This window comes from Teleopsis dalmanni, chromosome 2 (assembly GCF_002237135.1).
Source record: "Teleopsis dalmanni isolate 2A chromosome 2, ASM223713v2, whole genome shotgun sequence".
Taxonomy (NCBI): domain Eukaryota; kingdom Metazoa; phylum Arthropoda; class Insecta; order Diptera; family Diopsidae; genus Teleopsis; species Teleopsis dalmanni.
The window spans coordinates 157,565,852-157,586,983 of NC_051847.1; the positions used below are offsets into that span (position 1 = coordinate 157,565,852).

General features: G+C 25.3%; 1 protein-coding gene across 5 annotated transcripts in view; it reads left to right on the forward strand.

Annotated features, from left to right (window-relative positions):
- LOC119680510 (uncharacterized protein ZK1073.1) overlaps positions 1–21,132 on the forward strand; it is a 63,158-nt gene that overhangs the window by 13,976 nt on the left and 28,050 nt on the right. Inside the window, exon 1 of one of the 5 annotated variants that reach the window (XM_038093348.1) lies at positions 11,736–12,101. The exons of the other annotated variants lie outside the window; for them this stretch is intronic. Within the exon in view, the coding sequence (XP_037949276.1) occupies positions 12,045–12,101 (57 nt within the window). The 5' untranslated portion in view covers positions 11,736–12,044. Of the gene's footprint in view, positions 1–11,735; positions 12,102–21,132 lie in introns of those variants that run through there. 5 annotated transcript variants of the gene reach the window in all.

Below are 21,132 nucleotides of genomic sequence, written 5' to 3' on the forward strand. Positions count from 1 at the left end.
TTATACCTATTAATATAATATATAAAAAGTTTTATTTACAATATCAAATTAAAATATAAATATTTGTTAACCTTTTGTATTCGATCTAACGAACATACATATTCTAAATATTAATTTATTACACTATAATAGTGTAAAGTAATCGAAAAGTAGTGAACTACAACAACAAAAATTATTTTTTATAATATTTAATTAAAGTTTTGACTGACCTTTCAGCTGTTTCGAGTATTGCCAAATACCCATTGTCAGTGGTCTTGGAAATATTTTTTCCATATAATAATTCTAAAATATGTTAGGGCTTTGTAAGTGCATCATTTAATCCAATATATATTGTTTTAGAATATTATGAGGCATATAAATCAATTTCTTGTAGATCTACAGGATTCTCTATATAGCTCACACTCTTATTTTGGTTGCATATGCACAATCTCTCTTCTTTTTAATCTAAAATTATCTTCCTCTAGTCATATGTTGTAAAGAAAGATAAGAAACTTGATTTCCTGTTTGTGCCTATTCGGGTTTACCAGATATACCAACCACCCACCACGGAGAAAAACATATATATTTTCTCTGACAGCAAATCAGTACTCTCAGCACTCCGCTCAACTCAAGTGACTTCAAAACTAGTGTGGGAGTAACTTCAACTTTTCAAAGATCTTGATGAAAGGAACAGTGTCTACTTAATATGGATCCTAGAACGTCGTAGGGAGCTACTAGTGCTAAATAGAAAAGGTATTCGACTTTTCACAGAATTCTACTTCTTCTTATAACTTTTTATTATTTCATTGTTTTCGAAAGATTAATAAACAGTCAGATTTATTTAAACTTAGTGTGAGTTGCTTTATTATTTCATTTAATTTATGTTTTTTTAATAGATTTACAGGCATTGTTTGGTAACTAGACGTTAATTGAAATAGTTGCCGTGGTAGATATGTTTTCTTTATGTTGAAATGATATATATACTATTCTATTTACTAATCTTGTTCAAAGTATGTTACATAATTAAGTATTATATGAGTCATTATACAATATATCTGAAACTTATATGCAAAGTCTGGAAAAGATTTTATAAACATGATATTATAACATAAAAGAACATAATTTATAATTTTGTTTTGATTTAATTTTATAAACAAATCGTCGCCCTATATTGTCTGCTCCAATCAGGTGTAGCTATTCACATTTAAAAGAAACTGGCTCAGTTTTGTTATTTTTAGGCACGAATGAGCAATTTTTGGCTGTCTCTAAAATTTTATCTGCAGACTTTTTAATTTGTATTGTGGGAGATAGATGCACAAGTAGTATGTGTATATATATATTATTTTCAAAAAACATATTTTATGTATGTATAAGTCTATAATATATTCAATATGTTCAATATATTATTATATGATAATTATTTTCATTTTACTTAGTATCTATGATAAATAATATAATATAATATTGTTTAAATAAAGTAGCTATGGCCAATATTTTTATCAGTGCGTGCCAAATATTAGAATTTTTTGTTATAAAATTGTTTTCTTATTTTTATTTTACGTGAACAGATTTTGGTATCAATCAAAATTGTAAAAAATCAAAGAATTTTGTTTAACTTTTGATCAATTGTACCATACAGTCATCTGCACTGTACTAATAAAGTGAGCGTATATCTCTGTTATAGACTAAACATCGCTGCTTTAGATTTTGTCTATAACTTAATATCTTTTATATAGATACACAGACACAAATTATCTACTTTTTTATTATTTACTTGTTAAAACTGTTTTGAATCAACTATTACTTTTTAACTAACATTAAAAATATTAAAATATAGTATGGGTGCTTGATTGTACAAGTATCATCAGTCAATATATTCATTCGATATTTGATCTGCGTTAATTCACAAAGAGCCTTTGGGTTATGCTTTATTCGATTAGCTATAAATTGGAGAATTCGTTAGTATATTAACAGAGAAAATTGTAATAGATGTCTAGACAAATAGACAAATGTAACACATCACTGAATAAGTCGTGTGACTAACATACAGATGGTACTGCCATTGTCAAATCCATATGATGTTTATGAAGTACCAACCTTAAAAAGACTGTGTGTAAATTTTCATATTTCGATTAGTCAGAAAAAAAGTGACAGCCATTTAAGTGAAGTTACTTTTGTTATTTTCAAAACAATGGATTCAAAACAATTTCGTGTGTTAATTGATCATTGCTTCTTGATTAAAAAAAGTAGTGTACAAGCTCAGCAATGACTTCAAAAGTGTTATCTGGACTTTGCTCCATCGAAAGGAACCATTTGTTATTGGTTTGCTGAATTTAAACATGGTCGTACAGACACCGATGATGGTAACATTCTGGTCGTTTAATTGAGGTGGCTACTCCAGAAAACTTAAAAAAAGTCCAGAAATTGGTTATATCTGATTGTAAATTGAAATTGCGTGAGATAGCTGAAACCGTAAAGATAACAGAAGGCAGTGTGTTTACAATTATGCATAAAGATTTGACCATGAGAAAACTCTTTTCAAAGTTGGTGCCGCGTTTACGTTTGATTGCATATTATAAATTTATTTAAATATTCTAATTCTGTTTTATAATTAACTGTTCGAGGTTCGAAGCTAGACCCTTAGATAGAAATTATTTTTGCTTGCTTTATTCAGAATATTATGGAGCACTACCAAAAGTTATTAAAAAAGAATCTATCTATAGAGTCTATATTGCGTATTTTTTTAATTTTGCAGTGATGTAATTTTAACAATACGACAACTATGAATATTTATTAAAAATTTTTTATATGTGAAGTAGTTTTTATGTTCAACGGTGCGTATGAAGAATATTTCTAAATAGGTTTGATAAACTCTTACAGATATTTTTTGTTGTATATTTTTGTTTTATGTTAGATATATGACAATGACATTGATTGTTACGCACTATTATCTTAAAGAGAACTTAATTGGAATGACTGTTATACTGTTATTATAAAATTCTAATTTCAATTTTTGATTTGACGAAACTTGTTTAATGCTTTATATATTAAATACAAAGAAATATTAAGAAATGCAGAACATAACTGATAAATTGTTAAATTATTGAATTGAACAGATTGCAAAAAAAAAAAGTTTGCCATGACATTTATCACAATAGATTTCATATGGTAGATTGTAACTAAGAAAATCTTATTATAAGTAGTTAAAAATTATTTAAACGGCACCTCAGAAACACAGTTAATGTGACATTAGTATGGTGTAGTCACACCTATTTAGTATGTGTGAAAAAATTATATAAAAAATAAATATTCGTGAGAAAATTTTGAATCTCCATTCTTTTATAAGATCTCTTTTGGATTGTCGCCTTTAAATACATTAATAATAACACAATATTGTTTAAAAAGCGGTAGTTCCTTGAAGACATTTTTTTTTACTAAAATTTTATTCTTATCTTTAAATATTTTTATATTTTTTTTAATATAAATAAATTGTAACTTTTATTTAATGTATTTATGCTTTTATTGCTTTAATTTAATTTATCCAGTTAAATTTATTCAAATGTTTTAATTTTAATAATATCAGCAAAACAACTTTCATTACAATATGTCATAAAAATTAAGTGAAATCATTTAATTCTAACAAGTCAAGCATTTTTACTCATTAATATTTACTTAATATTTACTCAAAAATTTTTACTGTACTTAATGAGATTATAAATACAAACAACAACTGTTAAAGATTAAAAAAAATTATTATGTACAAATTTATTTTGCAGTGTACTTAATTTTGGCATATGCTTGCTTTTCAATTTAATGATTGACAATAAAAGAAACAAAAGCAGAAATGAATGAGTACGAGTATAAAGTAAAGCTTGCAGGGCTTTTCAGACACATTAAAGCATTGCTAGCACATTTTCGTCAATTTAAGAAAAGACAATAGACAAAACGACGCGAATAGAACGAGCAAAATAAATAATGGCAAAAGCTAAACGTGAGCAATTTAAGCCGAGAAGCAAAAATAAGTGAGAGGTGAAAAGGAGTATGACGCTGAGTGGTATGAGTTGCTATTGAAAAGTGGCGTTGTGATTTTACCTAAAATGCCTTGATATGTTGTTTGAAGTGATGTGGTGTAAATGTTTGGTGTTGTTGTTAGTATAAGTGTCTTATAAAAATACAAACTGAATTGGTCCCTTAGTAGCTTTTGCGCTTTTAACCACAAAAACTGATAAAGTAATTCGATTTGTGTTCATTCAAAAGTATTAAATAAATGCGTTTATTGGCAATTCGTGTAGATGTGTATGTGTGTGATTATCTCAACGTATACATTTAGTGTATTTGTTTACTTTTTTCGAGCATAAACTGAATAGTTTATAGTTTAGTTATTTTTATTTTGCTTGCCCAATTTGTTGCATGCGTGTTTAATGTTCTTCACACATATTTGTGTGTTTGTATGTGTTTTAGATTTTGTTATTCTAATAAAAGTTTGTTTATTTTTTTAGCTTAGCTTTGAACTTATCTGTTCTGACCTTAAGCTATTTTAATTGTGCTTCAGTTAAATCCTGCCATTTATCGTTCACTGCGACCAGAGCACAATAAAAATCACTTCATGTCAGTTACAGGCTCAAGTTGCGCAGAGGCCCAATAGAGCTCAATGATGAATGAATTTGTTACAATGTTTTCTATTTGCATGTATTCAGTTTCTTCTTTTTTAAGTTATTTTTTTCGCAATTTTCTCTTGTTTAAATGTAAATTGTGTGTCTTACGGGATTTTTGCGTTTTATTTTGTACTATCCCCTTCGTTTACTGAAATAACAAAGTAGCTTCAAATATTGAGGCTTAGTCGATTTATAAACTTAAATATTTGCTTTGGAAGAATTTAAAATTTTTTGAAAAGGAATAAAAATTATTTTAAATATTTTTTGTAACTCAATTTTTACTGTTAGTAGGTTTAATAAGAATATAAATTTCTTAAATTCATTTTTAATATCCTAATAAGGGTTTTCAAATTAAATGTTTAATGATGTGTTTACACTATCGTAACTAAATTAATAAATATGTACCAATTAAAGGCATTTCTTATACAAAATTAATATAAAAAATTATAATGAAATTGAAAAAAGTTCGGCAATAGTCATCTAATATAACGAATCTTAAATTCAGTTTTAATATCATATTAAGGGTTTTAAAATTAAATATTTAACCGTGTGTTTACACTAACGTGATTTAATCAATAAATATACAGCAATAAAACACATTTCTTATAATTATGTTAATGTATAACAGTAGTTGTCGAATATAAGGAATAGCTAATTTAACAAAGTGCTGCTATGTTAACCTAAGGACACTGCAACTTTGATATTATTCGTTACAGATAACATTAAGCAATTTATTGATTATTATTGTTTATTATTATTTGGGCAGGCGACTTAATAGTAAATGTCTTAAATAATCTAGAACACAGATTACACATTACTAAAATGTAATATAAGTTAAATGTAAAATCTGCTGTAAATATGTTATAATTTAACAATCGTAAATAAAAGAATTTACTTACTTGATTATTTATTAATTATTTACTGATTATTATTTATTATCATAATTTATTACAGTTTTTATATACTAACGTTTAAGTCTTCATAAAACCAATATTTGGATAAATGCAAAAATTAAATTTTATAAATTGTAAATTGCAGCTTGTCTTTTCCTTAATTTAATTTCTGTTCCGTCATTACGTAAATTTTTAAGTGGAAGAAGTATTTTTCATTATTTTTATCAGAATTAAACGAATTTCGCACAAATAGTACGAATACAATGTCGAATGGAGAGTAACACTCATACGCTACGTGGCGCAAATAGAAAGTTCATTATCATTCAAAAGTTAATGAAACCTATGCATCCTTTTTATTTTTTTTAAATTTTGCTGTTGTTTTTTATGTAAAACACAATTTAGTATTTTTTTTTTTTGTATTATATTTTTACATAATATTTGCACATTGCATTACTTTAGATATATATACTTTTACATATAAACTTTTGTTTTGTTTGGGTTTTTTTTGTACGCTGGGTCTTTGTTATTTTACGCATTATTTACGCCTTTCAAATTCCAAAATCGTTCACAAAGAAAACAAGATTTTCTTTTCTTTTGCAAGATAAAAGACAATAAATTAATGTAGTCGCTTTTCAATTTTGGGGATTCTTCCTGAAAGGTACAATAAAAAATAAAAATATATTCTCAGACAATAAAATAAAAGCGAAAATGTTTCTGGTCAGGTGCAATCGTCTTAAACCTTTTTTGTGTTATTTTATTTTTCTTTATTGTATTTTTGGCATAAAATAAAAATTTATTTTTAAAAATAAACCAAAAAGAAACTTAAGCGAAAGTACAGATAATTTATTTTTGTTGCTTAAAAACAAAAACATTTTAATACTAAATCCGATTGTCTTGTAGAAAATACACAAGACATTTTAATGTAAACAACTGCTGTAAATAAATTTATTTTAAAATTTAAAAAGAATTTTAGTGCAATCATTAAATTAAAAAGATTAGTTGTTTACATATATTTTAAAAATATTTTGAACAATTTTTTATCTCAGGCAAAATATACAACTATCGAGATTAATACATAACATTCCAGATACTTTTCCAGGTTAATTATATTACCCTGATTGCAACTGCTGTCTTTTTATCAACATATATGTAACTATTAAATAATGTTGGCATTACGCTAAACATGTTCGAGTGGTCCACAAAATTCGAGCAAAAATTACAGATCGAGGGCAAATCTAGATTTGTTTATCGAAAACGACATAATAATTATTGAAAAAGTAATTGTACATATTTGATTAAATAAATTTTTTTTTTTAGTATTTTGAATATTTGCTGAAGGAATATAGTAGGTAGGTTGGGTTAGTTTGGAGAGTCGGTTTTTTGACCAAAGTCTACTTGAGCTCAAAAAATGAACTGTTCTGGTACTCCATATAGGTATATTTAATAAATTATAACAACTGATAAGATACAATTATATTAATAATTGTATTTATAATATATTAATATAATTGGAATGTAATTATTAATATTAATTCATATACTTCTGTCTAAAATTTTATGTTCTCTTACGGGTTTTCATGAAGTGAATGATTTATCTATAATTGTAAAATATATTTAAACACTATAGCTTAGTAACTGTAACATTGATTTGAACATCTGATTCTTGGTTCTCTAACTATATGAAGTAATGCATTTCAATAATTATTATCTTTTTTTCGAAAAATGCATTGTTTGTAAATGAACTTCAAATGAAGTCGCTTAACTAATGTTTATTTCAATAACAATAAGTTAACTTATATTTGATAGAAAAATTCTGCATTTCTTGATTTCATACTTTGTCGATTTTGATAAAGAGAATGGAATTACATATGTTATTACATAGCCGAAGTACATTAAAAAATTGGAAATAAGTATTAATTAGTTTGGTTTCATAAGCCATACATGTTATCAAATGCTATATTTGTCACTAATAATTTTGTTAAAAATTTTTTTAAACTGATTATTTTAATATAGAATCTCTGTTTCGAAGTATATAAAAAAAATTTCATCAAAGCGATAGAATATACTTTTAGAATATTTATAATAATATAGTATAATAATAGTTGTCAGTTTCGCCACAACTAATATAAAATATAACACTTTCTACTATATTTTATTATACTTTTTCAAATAATAATATACTTAATAAATATACTTAATCAAGTGCAAATCTATAAAAATATGTACCAATATGTAACCATAAAACTGCCGGCACAAGCTTCATATAAGTTAAATATATTTTAAGTTCCCAACCAAAAAATATAATCTTATATTTAATTTTATATTCTTAAAGCTTATTAAATCTACAGTTAAACTTAAGTTCTCTTTTAACAAGAGAGAATGTAGTACATTATTTTTATATTACCACATATTACATTGCATCTATTTCATAAATATCTAATTAACAGATCTACAAATAAATACTATTTTGCCATTTCACGTTACTTTATTTATTAAAATAGAATTTGCAGCTCATAAGCAATTTAATTCAATAAATATATAATTTTGAATTTTCAAAATTTGAAAACGTTCATTACGTTGTTCATCAAATCGTCATTTTTGCTTATATTTTTCATTAGTGCAGTTTTTCAAGAAAGCCGTATTTTGGTGGTATTATTATTATTTCAAAATAATAACAAAATATTAATAACAACAATTTAAAGTAAAATAAAAATTAAAAAACTTAGCATAAGATCTCTTAAATCTTACGAAACCCTTTCTAGATTTAATTATGTTCTCTTAATAATAAGCTGCAATAAAAGTAAATCATTTTAATTATATTAAATTAATAATAATAATTTCATTTAAATTGAAATTTTTTTAATTAAAACTTTGCTAAACACAACAAATTTAGTGTGAAAATCTCTTAAATTATGAAAAGAAAATCATGACTACAATAATATTTTCATTAATAAGCCTACCTCCAACTCACGCCCATAAAAACTCTGCGTGCTATTAAGCGATACTTTTCAGATATGTACGATTGTATAGCACTATTTGTACTTAAATATCTGTATATCCGTACAATCACGCATATCTACACTAACCGATAATATGTGTTTGTAGGTGTTTTGAATAAAATAACTTTCCTGTTTTTACATATAATTTTGACGCTGTTACATTTAACTATGACCTAGGGTACTGGTACATAAAATGCGCACAATCATTTTACCAGGCTCCATACTCATCTTCTGTAAAATTTGAAACAAAACAGAACAAAAAAGCATATAAACACAGTTACTGAATATACTGAAGAACATAAGAAGAAGGGCTGCTGAATGAGTGCACAAAAACAAAAAACAATAATAATATACAAACCTAACCAGAAGATTGAATAAAAGAAGCTTTTCACATATACAAAGTAAACAATGAATCTTTGATAAAGTGTTGCCAACTAAGATAATATTATGCCTAACGATTTTTTTTCTGTAGAAAAAGCTTTTATTGTTTAGTAGTTAATTTGTACGAGGGTAGAGAGTTTAAATTGTAGTATTGACAATATTGTTGCTCGTATAAATTACTACTTAGCAATTTAAATTAATATAGTTACATGATTAAATTTAATTAAATAACTAATTTATTAAATTTAACCCAAATTAATTACCTAAAATTAGCTAAAAGCAACGAATTTTTTTTTATTTTCTTAATAAATATATTGAATAACGAAAAGAATTGTGTTAAGTAAATTATTATTAACCATTTGCATATGGGACATTCCTTTACAAATCGGAAGCGTTTTACCCCATCATCTCCATTTTGGCTGAAATTTTTGTTAATAAGTTCCTTTTATAAAATAAGAAGACTCGTATCTAGGGAAAAAATTTAGGTTTTTTTTCTAGAAGATAGACATATCTAGACATATTTTTAAATGGACATATCTCACGCTCCGTAAATGTTAGAAACTTGAAATTTAATGCGTTTTAAAGATAATTAATTGAAATTTTAAGAAATATTGTTAACAATTAAGATCGTTTATATTTAAGTACCAAAATTAATTGTAGAATTTCAAAAAAAAATTTTAATAAGTTATCTTTTATAGTTAATGTAGTTAAAGGTCTCATATAATTACATGCGATACATATAATTATTATATTGTTATGGTTTTGAAACCTAAATAATCTAAGAAATAGTTTTCTAGAATGACAGTTAGTTTAGAAATAAATTGTATTGTGGTTTGACTATTAGAGAAAATTGTGTATTGGCGACTGCTAAAATTTAGAACAATAAAAAACGATTATATACAACTAGAGTCAACTATTTAATCATTTATCGGGATCCAGCGATTTCCAACGTCTACGCCGAATTCGAAACGTACACAACAATTATATATTGTTATTAAATTAATTTTAAAACCATTTACATATATATTGTAAATTGTAGTATATGTTTGTAAATACTAATTATTCTATATTTTTACTATATTATAGGTTGTACAAAAGTAGCTTTGATTTTATAAGCATTGAAAGAGCACAGAGTTTATTAGTAAGGCTCTATATTCTAGTATTTTTTTCTTCCTACTAGTTTATGAGTGGGCTGTCAGAACTTTTTAAACAATAGAATTTATGCTTAAAAGAATATATCTATTTAATGCAAAACATGAAAATGTGATGTTTGTAGTTTTACATAGGAATTCTTTTTGATTTGATCTGTTTTTTGACTAAAATTGATTGGAGGCTTATGCGAATGGTCAATTGGCAGTATCGAATAAGTGAAGACTATAAAAACCGATCAATTAAAAAAAAATTAATTTAGAAATTCAAATATAAAGTATATAATATATAAACAGTTTTTAATTAAATAAAGGTATTTATTTAAAATATATCATGCGCATGCAAGTTTTTGTCAAAGGTGCTTCCAAATTGACAACTTCATGTTTTTTTTTAGTACTTAAAACCATATGATATAGGCAAAATTATTGAGTTACTTGAAACTAAATTATCTTACCACATCATGATTAAATTATAATAGAGAAATTTTTTTATCCGTTTAACTTACTTTACTTAAGTTATATTAACGTAACTATGCCAGAACAAAAATCAATATAGAATTTATTACTAATAAATTTATTACTAATATCTAATAAAGATCTGTAACGATAAAGATAATGATAATTTTATATCAGAGTTAGTTTTTGATCCCATTTCTCTGCATTTTGTTTGTAAGAAGTTAAAAAAATTATGCATTAAATGGCTAAATTCTTCAATTCTTTGACTTTATTTAGAAGGTACGAGGTATGTATGTGTCCATTAAAATCTACACATATACTCATCATTACATCATTTCTTAAAAACAATTCAACCAAAGAGATTGAATGGTATAACTAATTTTAGCATATATGTCTTTTTAATTGGTATATAAATTTTTGACGTACCTGAAATGATTCAGAAATTATAATAGAGTTAATTTTTTTAAAAATTATAGACCATTTTTTTCTAAAGACAGTAAATTATATAAATTATAAATAATATAATTTAAAATAAAATAACCAAGTTTTGAAAAATGGTGAAGAATAACTAACAAAATAAACTACTTAAATAAACTACTTCTAATATTATTTACAAGTAATTATTAGAATGATACTAAAAAAAAGTAGCTTCTGCAAAATAATTAACTATAAATAATTACAAATGTTAATTTTTTCTTGTCGAGGGTGACTCATCTTTATGGCGAAAAGAAACTATTTAAAAGTTAGACGGATTCGTATAGCAAAGAAAAGACAAAGACAAAAATTTTAGTAAATTTATTAATGTTTGGCTGACCATACAACTCTGTTTCGAGTATTGCTAAATTTCAATAAATTAACTAAAAATTTTTTGTCTTTTCTTTACTATTCAAATCCGAATTATTAATAATACAAAATTTTATAAAAAAATACAAAATTTAAATATATTAAATTTAAATGTTTCACCATAAAAACTAAGGTGAGTTCCCCGTTCCAGTTACAACGTTATCAAATGCAGACACATAAAAGCACAAATCAGAATAAAAAAACAAGTCTAAACTTTTAAGCTTCAAACACAACATAACACCAAACACCAATTGCAAGGGAAAGAAAAAGGAAAGAGTAAAGTTTATGTTTTCGTTTTGAAATTGTTATGCGCTACATTCGTTCGTGCTCATTGCGTATTAATGCTGAGGTAGACGTCCTATCGTTGTCAACTATCTTTGGTTAGTCTTGTAAGAGATTTCGAGCCGAGCTGTTGTGAAAATCCCGCTTCACGCATCAAATGTAAAAAAAGCATTTATATTTGAAAAATAAAAAAGAAAACATTGTGGCATCCTTCAGTGAGCATCAACAGAAAGTTGAAGAAAAGTTTAGTTGTTATTTTGTAAAGGCGCGTGTCAGTAGCAGATGCTTTCAATTGAAACGCAATAAAGACAGTTGAAACGTAATTAAAAAAATTCATTTAAAAAAACTAAAAAATATATAAAATTTCAATATAAATATAAAATAATTAAAAAAAATTTGTAAAGCGAAATGGAGAAATCACCTACAACTCCAGTAAATAGTGCAGCTCACATTGAAAAGATAAGCGTAAGTTAAGGCGCAATTTGAGTTTTAAGCTTTTTATTCCTCTTCCTTTATTTTCTTAATTTTTATTTTTTTTTTTTTGTGTTGTGTTATATTGTGTTGTGTTCGGAAAATAAAGTGGTACAGGCATAGCTATCGCACTGTTGTTGCTATTGTTGTTGTGTTGTTATTCTGTTGTTATTTTGTGTTTATTTACATTTTCTTTTGTAAACCTGCTTGCTTATGCTTCCGGATGTGCAAGCGGTTGCATTCTCTGCCGTTAATGGCACACCATTACCACTTCCAAGACATTATATAATATATACAAAAATTCTTTTGGGAATTTTGTGTGGGCGTGTATAGGTTTCATATAAAGACTGCACCAATTCTAAATAAAATCATTTACCACTACAAATAAGAAGAAAAAAAATAATAATAAATGATGTCAAAACTAATTTCACAGTTGTATTGTCAATTTTTGGCATTAAGTTAAAGATGAGGTTTTAAGGATTCTTAGCGAAATTCTGAGTGATATTGATGATCTCTAACATTTGATTTACGACTTATATAAAAATGTAAAAATAAACTAAGAAATAAGTAGAAAAATACACAATTTTTTATTGTTAATAAGTAGGGCATTGCCCTAAATAGAGATGAGCAAAAAATTGTATTGTTGCGCTAAAATAAAAATAAACCCTTACCAATGAAAAATGGCTTTTATTTCCATAGTATGGGAAATGTTTAGTTATTTCTTATTTTTGAAAAACCCAAATCAGTTACAATAAAATAATAAATCTATACATTGATTATATTTTAAAAAGAGCCAACTACCGAAGATTATTTATCATTTTATTTTTTTTCGCATAATACAGAAATAAGAGAATATTATTTTTTTTTTGAAATTTTGATAATTAAAAAAAACTTAACCTTAGCTGAGACTCGAACCTGAATCTATATGCTTTGAATGATATCCTAATTGGGTTATTGCCATTGTTTTTAATTTTACTATTCGCATTTTATTTTTCGCATAATACAGTCATAAGAAAAAAAATTTTTTTTTTTTTTTAAATTTTGAAAATTAAAAAACTTTGGCTTAGCTAAGACTCGACTCTGAATTTATATGCTTTGAATAATATCCTAATTGCGTTATTGCCATTGTTGCTAATGTATACAAAGTTCTTACATTAGGAGTGTTCACACTCAGTATTTGATAAACTTTTATGTATAATTGTATAATTTGTTGTTTTTGAGTGATAATTTTAGAATAATTTTAGAATTTTAGAAATAAATAGAATATTCAAAAAACATTACAATTTTTTGAATACTGAATTATCAAGTAACTGAGTGTTATATATAGTATTCAAGTATTCTATATATTCTATTCTATTACAAATAAACAAATTATAATATACAATTTTTTTTTACAATTTACTTTTAAATTAAAGAAATGCATTTTAATACTGTGTAATTTTTTATTTTATTAATTAATTAATATTTTATATTGTATGTTCAGCTTATGACAACTTTAATTTATTTTTTGGTATGGATCAGCAGATAGCATTTCAATATATGATTTATTTAGGTTCATATGACATTAAATTTATTGCACATTTTATATCTCACTTTTCAATCAAAACACAAAAAAATGAGAAATTCAGAGATAATTTTGTTTTTATTTGCATGAGTACACAATATTAATGATTTTTTGATTTTTTTCATTCTTGTCGATTTTAAACTATTACAATTTTTGATTTTAAAAACAAAATCGTATTTGAAAACATTTAGTAAATATTTACACTATTTCTCAAATACGAATTTAATTTTTTATTTATATTACGTCCATTTCAAAAAAATTGTTATAGTTTGTAAAAAGCAATAAAGGTAGACATTTATAAAAAAATGGATTTTAATATTTCCATAAAGGTCAGGTGCAGTAAATCCAGCTGGCCGTTAACCACGTATAGACCCATTGATCTGTAGCGATACCATATTAATTTAATAGTAGGCATTTTATTGTATTAAGTTTTTAAAAATATATTGACACACGCAGCATAGATAAAGAGGAGTTAAGTCAAAAACAAGAGAGTCAAAACATACTTACACATGTATCAACTAAAGTTAATCCCGTAAGGCACATATAGACCTATTAATTTTAAGCGAGAGCATCTCGACAATTCTTGCTGTTGCATTTTTTATCTTTTATGAATAGAAAATATTTAGGATCTATATATTTCAAGCGACATACCTTATGATATCATGTACGGGTTTCTTCAGCGGTATGTTATCATATTAAATAAGTCCTGCAACAATTTGGATGATTGAACTGACTGTGTTTTGATAAAATAATCAAAAATTCTTTTAGGGTCTTGATTTTCAAATGCAATAAATTATATATTTCATATAGATCAGCCCAAGATAGTGGAAGCTTTAAGATCTTTAACTACATTAAAGCGATGAATTAAATCGAGATATAAAACCGATTTGAAATAAAAATACATTGAATGCGGTTTTAAAATATAGAGTAGAAGGATTTTTTATGGACCTATTTCAATTATTCAGCTCTGGCTATATTTTGAAGTTACTAACATTTAACTAAAGAAAAATTGAGGCTACAAAGAACTAATATTCCATTGATATAATGAATTGCGATTAATTTGAAATAACAGATTCACGAGTATATTTTTAATATTTTTGTTACATCACTGTGATATATATTGTCTAATTACTTCGTCGTAAAGGGTAAACTTTGTGTTTCATCTATCTCACAGGAATAATTTTATAGTAGGATGCGGTATAACGTGAGTTTTCAAATTTGACATTTATTATTGTATATTTTAATATAGTGATGGTATTAAAGTTTTAGCTTATGTTAAAATATTCATGTACTTCTTCTATTCGCTCTTTTCCTTCTTTGTGAATGATTTTAGATAGAATATATGAATTTTCTCCCGTACGTCACTTTTTGTGTTGCGTTTAGGGAATTTATGTCTGTGTTTACAAATTTATTATTCCCAAACTATAGATGAGTGCTGGTATGGTATGGGTACATACATTTATTTTGTGCTTTTATTCAATTATTAAAGTTAAATGCTATATTTCACAGATAATATTTAGTATATTTTGAACTTTTTTTCTGTCATACTGCGGTTAATACTTTTTGCAATTTTTTGTTAATAATTAATAATTTTCATTCAATAATTGTTATGTATATAAAATTTAATGAATTTTTATAGATATTTTTACTAAATATTTTTATTAAGGTTGCTATTATTGATACCGCAAAACCACAATCCCTTGTATACAGTTTATTAAGTTAATTTAGATTGACTTGTTGACTTCATTTCTCTAACAGTCTTGACATTAATGATTTATAATTCTAAATTTATTTATTTTTTTAATTTAAAATTAATTATGTAAACTAAATTGTTTTTTTTAATTCATAATTTATTACCTTGTTTATTATCGTATGTTTATGAGCAAATTTACTCTTACATCCTTTAAATTAAGATAATAAAAACATATTTCTGAAATAATTAATTTGTTATGAAATCTATGCTTTGGTTATTTTATTATTATTATTCACATTAAGTTAATTTTCATATGTTTTTTCGTTACGGTGTGATAGAATCTATCATATCAGAAAATATGATTTAACACCATATTTAAGCAGTAGATTTCAAAAATCTACAATATAAATGGTTCAGTACAAGTATAATAAAATAAGTTTTCTTCTTCTTTTTGTTAACCTTATCTTATTTTGGGTCGGCTTTCTTTGTGTGATATCTCAAAGCCGCCTGCTGCGGTTTTTCTCTTCATTTAAAATTCTGCATCGCATATTGCCAGGTGTACCAGATGTTCGGTGGTTTATCTGGTTCTTTGACCTTCCCATTTATTTATTTTTATGAAGACAATAGCTCGTCTCCATTAAACGATTTTCAGTTATACTAGAAAATCATCTTAAAAAACAGTTAATATGCTACATACAAATCTGGTTTCATATAATATAAACAATTTAATGATTTGCAGATTTAAACTACAGGGTTGGGCAATCGAAGTGTTACCTATTCAAATAACCATATCTTTTTCTAATCGCTTAACCCTGCAGTTCTGGAATGTTATTAGAAATGGAAATGATTGTTACAGTAATCGCGTCCTTAATTGAGGTAACCGAACTGCAGTTAAGTCAAACGAGGTTATTAACGAAAAACAGTTGAAGATTTTTTCGTTACCGGTGAACGAAAGAATTTTCTGACTGTTGTATAAAACGAGATTGAGATTTTTTTTTGAAATTATTCAGTCAAGTACCATTCTCCTTGATCAAACAATATTTCTCCGAAATTTTTTTAACATTGTATTTCTTCTTAAACAATAGATCAATATTTTGATATGTCAATATTTTGGTAAATAATACTACATAAAATAACTACATGTTTAATGTAGTTTTTCTTCTAAAAATAAATTTTTTGAATTTTAAGAACAATTGAATACCATTTTGCCTTAAGTTTTAAATTTAATAAACTTTAAATGTTTCTGGTATATTTTTGCAATTTGATAAGATTACATTCTTTGGAATTACAATAGATGACAATTAAAGACTTACACTGAATTGCTAATGTTTCAATGGTTTCAAATTCTAACGTCCTTTCTGTACAAAATTGTACTTCATTCAAATCCTTTGTTCGTGCTTACAATAAGAAATCGAGAAAACGCGTTCATTTGAAAAGGATAATTAAATCACAGACGCTGTTATTACTGTCATTATCAATAATTTGAAATCTCTAATTTTCGTGACTTTGAAATAATTCTTGTACTTCTGTAGGAAACCCATTTGCGGTTGTCAAATGTGTTGAAAAGTCGGTTTATTAGCATAAAGTTTTGTTAAAAAAAATATTAAAAAAATTAAACAACATTTTCTAATTTCATTTTAAGTTAAACATTTTTTAATCAAACTTTTCCTTTTATAAACTTGAGGTCAAAGGGATTTTGGCTAGAAAATTTATAGAAATATAAGAAGGAAAGTAAAATGAAAAATGTTTCACGTATCAACAGAAAATATCTAAACGAAAGAAAAGTCAGACAAATCTATTTTTCCTGCTAAAGGTCATTTGTTTTAAGTTTTACCGGAAGTGCACAAACTTTGGCTCTTTTTATTTTATAAATAGCAAAACTCCTAACCTAACAAAATCAAACTACCATGAATTTTTAAGTATTCGGATGACTGAAATCATTCAGGAGAAAATAAACTTTGACCAGCACCTTTCAAAAGTAATCGAGCTCATATTAAAAGAAAAAAATTAAAAGGTTTAAAAGAAAAACAAAATATTAAAAAGGAATTTTCTAAAATTTCCATAAGTACATTAGGAAAACTTATAAAATTTTAATTAATTTGTACACTGATGAAGAATAATTATGGGTATATGAAATTGTTTTCTAGTACGTCTTTTCAATAGTTAATAATTAAAAAAGAAAAGAAACTGTCTTATACTGTACGATAATAAAAGTTACCCTTTTGAAACTTTTACCGAAATTTAGCTTAAGATAAGCTAAATAATATCATCAGAACTTCTAATTAAAAAATTACTCCAAAGATATGAACATTTCAGACATTTTTTGGGTTTTATATTCTCGTTAGCATTGCTATTGCTGTAACAAATATGATCAATTTTTTAAATACAGAATCAAATTCAACATATTAAAATAAGGAAATAGCTGAGATATAGTTAGCCCTATCAAAAAGCACAAACAATAATCAAATTTTAAACTTTATCGGTACATCAATCAGACAGAAAAAACCTGAGGGTAACGACAACAGGCTAAGCACCCCATTGTCTACATTTTCACATAGTCATGCAAATGAGGAATGATTCTCAAAAGATCGAACGGAAAGATTAAGACAAAATAGTGTCTACTGAAGGAAAATGTAAATTTCCTTCCGTTGGGACCTTTTTTGACATTTTTATCGTTTATTTAATTTTTCAATACATTATCTCAACTGCTCTTCTAATTGTAATACAAACCAGATTTATTGAAATTATGAAATTATCCCAATAATATCAATAGTATATATTTCTATGAAGTTTTGGTGACTTATTGCCAAGTGCGATAACAGTGTTGTGATGATTTAATCGATTTGTACATATTTCCTTATATAAAGTAGACACTTTTTGATCTTGCAAGATGCATAATATGTTCAGCTATTTCACAATTTGCACTTCAGATATCATGTTTCTACTAATGATTTTTTATTTTCTTACAATTTTCGAATTACTTTTCAGAACTGTTGATTTATTAACCTAAATGTTGTAATTTATATTTTTAAAGTAAAAACTGAAAATATTTGTTTTTAAAATTTTAGAACCATATCGACAAATTTCTGTATTAAATCATCAAAACCAAAGAATTTAATTATCTTATGATAAACAGTAGCTATTACTCAAATAAATTGACAGATTGTCTTGAAACTTTATTTGAGTTTATATAAAAGATGAAACATTCAAAGATAAAAATAAGTTTATATATTTTAAAATCATTTTCGTAATAGGTCATGAACTTTTCAGGCCACATTGGTTGTTTACAATATATAATTATCAAGTGAAACTAATTTGTTTGAAGCTAAACATTTATCTTAATTTTAATTTATATAAGCAAATTTTATAAAATATCGCAGTATTTTTTTAAACTTTTGTTTTCTTTCTTACACAATTTATAAAGGTCAAATTTCATAATCCTGTTTATATTTATTAATGTCATTAATAAATATCTGAGGCTTCTACATAATTCTGAACAAGTTGTTATATGCATTTTTACTTCAGTTCATACTAGATCACAATTTTATCTATTTTCTACCAAATATTTTAATATAAACGTAACAATATTACGTCTATCATACAAAGTGATTTTATAGATTAATAACTATTAAAACTACTCCCACAACAACTGCAATGTCTTTTTTGTGTTGATTAGCATTGTGTATCTCAGATTCATTTTTCCTGTATATATTTTTGGTTAATATTGATTTATTTTGATATAAGTCAACTTTTGCTTTTATTTTTACTTATTTTTTTTAAATGCCAACTTATTTGAAGTATCTATACTAATTTAATTACGAGTAAAATTGATAGGTTGCTTTTACTTTAAGTAGGATGTAATTTATGGTAAAATAGATATTAATAATATAAATTAATATTTAATAAAGTAATCAACAATCACTTACTCCTACTCAAAAAGTTAAATGTTCCGTAGTAATTACTTAAAATCACACTACAAAAAGTTTTACTCATACTTAGTAATTAAAGGACCTGTTGAGTTTTTGTAAGGACCTTCATTTTTGTAGTTTTTTATTGTTTTTTTTTTCGAAGATATAAAAAGTACCTGTTGATATTATATTAGGAATTTCCGCTATATATGTTTAACTTAAACAAGCATTAATTTTATTTAATTGCAGATTTTATTTCAATAATTTATATATTTTTATAGTGTAATTAGTATTAGAAGTTTATAACAAGTATGATATTTCTAACAGAATCAACGATATTAATTACAAAGTTTTAACAATCCTTTTTTTGATGTGCTAGTTAGTACTCTAAGCAAAGTAGAGAACTCTGACTATTGTAGATTGTTTGTGCTATAAACTGATCCAAACCGATTAGACGACTCTTACCTCTTCTACTAAAGGTCAGCATACCATCTAACATCGATTTTTTAATATCTAAGAGAGATAGAATTTCCTGAAGAGTTACAAAAAATCTGCCTAGATGTCTTATATACTTAAAAAATGTTCTAACATGCTATCCTCTCAGATAAACCTGTCTTGTTGAGCTCATGGTCATTGTGACCCGTCAGATAACTTGCCAACAAACTTTGTTTTATGGTACTAAGAAAGCACATCATATTGTAGACTAAATCAAAAACCAGTTGCACCAATATCGACTTCTTTTGGCTATAAACATTTAGAAGTTTTTGAATGATTGACCCAATCGTTATAAGACTATTCGGGAATTTATTTCTATTGATAACACAATACAGTACTAAACTCTGTCGAGACTCTCGTAGATAACTTCCAAGAGGACAATGCTCTAATTACTGCATGGTTATATATATTGATAGATACAGTCTTATTTTAAAGGAATTTCATATAAATTTCATATAATAAATATTGCTGAGTTTTGTTTTTGCATGGAAATGAATAAATTTTATAAAGTACTGAAAAGTAATTTTTTAGCTTAAGGATTGAAAAAAATTATATGATAGTGGTAACGTTTTGAATAAATAATAAGACATAGAGTGGTAAAGAAAAGTCTATAACATAACATAAAACCAAATGATTTAAGAAATCAATTCATACATTAAGTCTATTAATTATGATTTAACTTAATGATTTGATGATAAATTTTCTAATGTTTTTTGAAATTATATTTAAATTAATTTTTTTGAAAAATATTTTTGATTCATTTTTCAAAAGATAACATTGGTTTTAATATTTTGTAAATTTTTTATTATCTATTCGTACATACTTTTATTAACATTTGTTTATCGTAGTAACAAATTCACAAGAGTTTTCTTGGTTATATATATCATTTCCCTGCCATCGTCCCTTCAAAAGTTTTTTTAAGAAAAATAGCACAAATATCATCCAGAGCGTATGAGTGACAATATTTGATGTTTGATTTTTTCAAAGTTTACTATTTTTAATATTTAATTAATAATATGTAAGACTTGATATAATAGTTGAAAATATCTATAAAATTAAAACATATAGTTATTGAACTTATAACATCAGCTTTTCAAAATTTTTTTAACTTCTTTCATTCTAAAATAACCCTCACTGAGAAACGAATCTAATAAAACATATTGAAAAATTATAGGTTAGTGTTTTTATTTTTATTTCTTTTTTAATATTAGCATAAGCCTTACATATTATAAATAAAAAATATTAAATATAATCACATCATACAGTTCTTTTTTTTTTTTGAATCATGGAATTACCACCAATATGTACTTTTGATGCGAGACCCCCTGTATATATCGTATATAGCAAATAATAAATTTTTTTGTG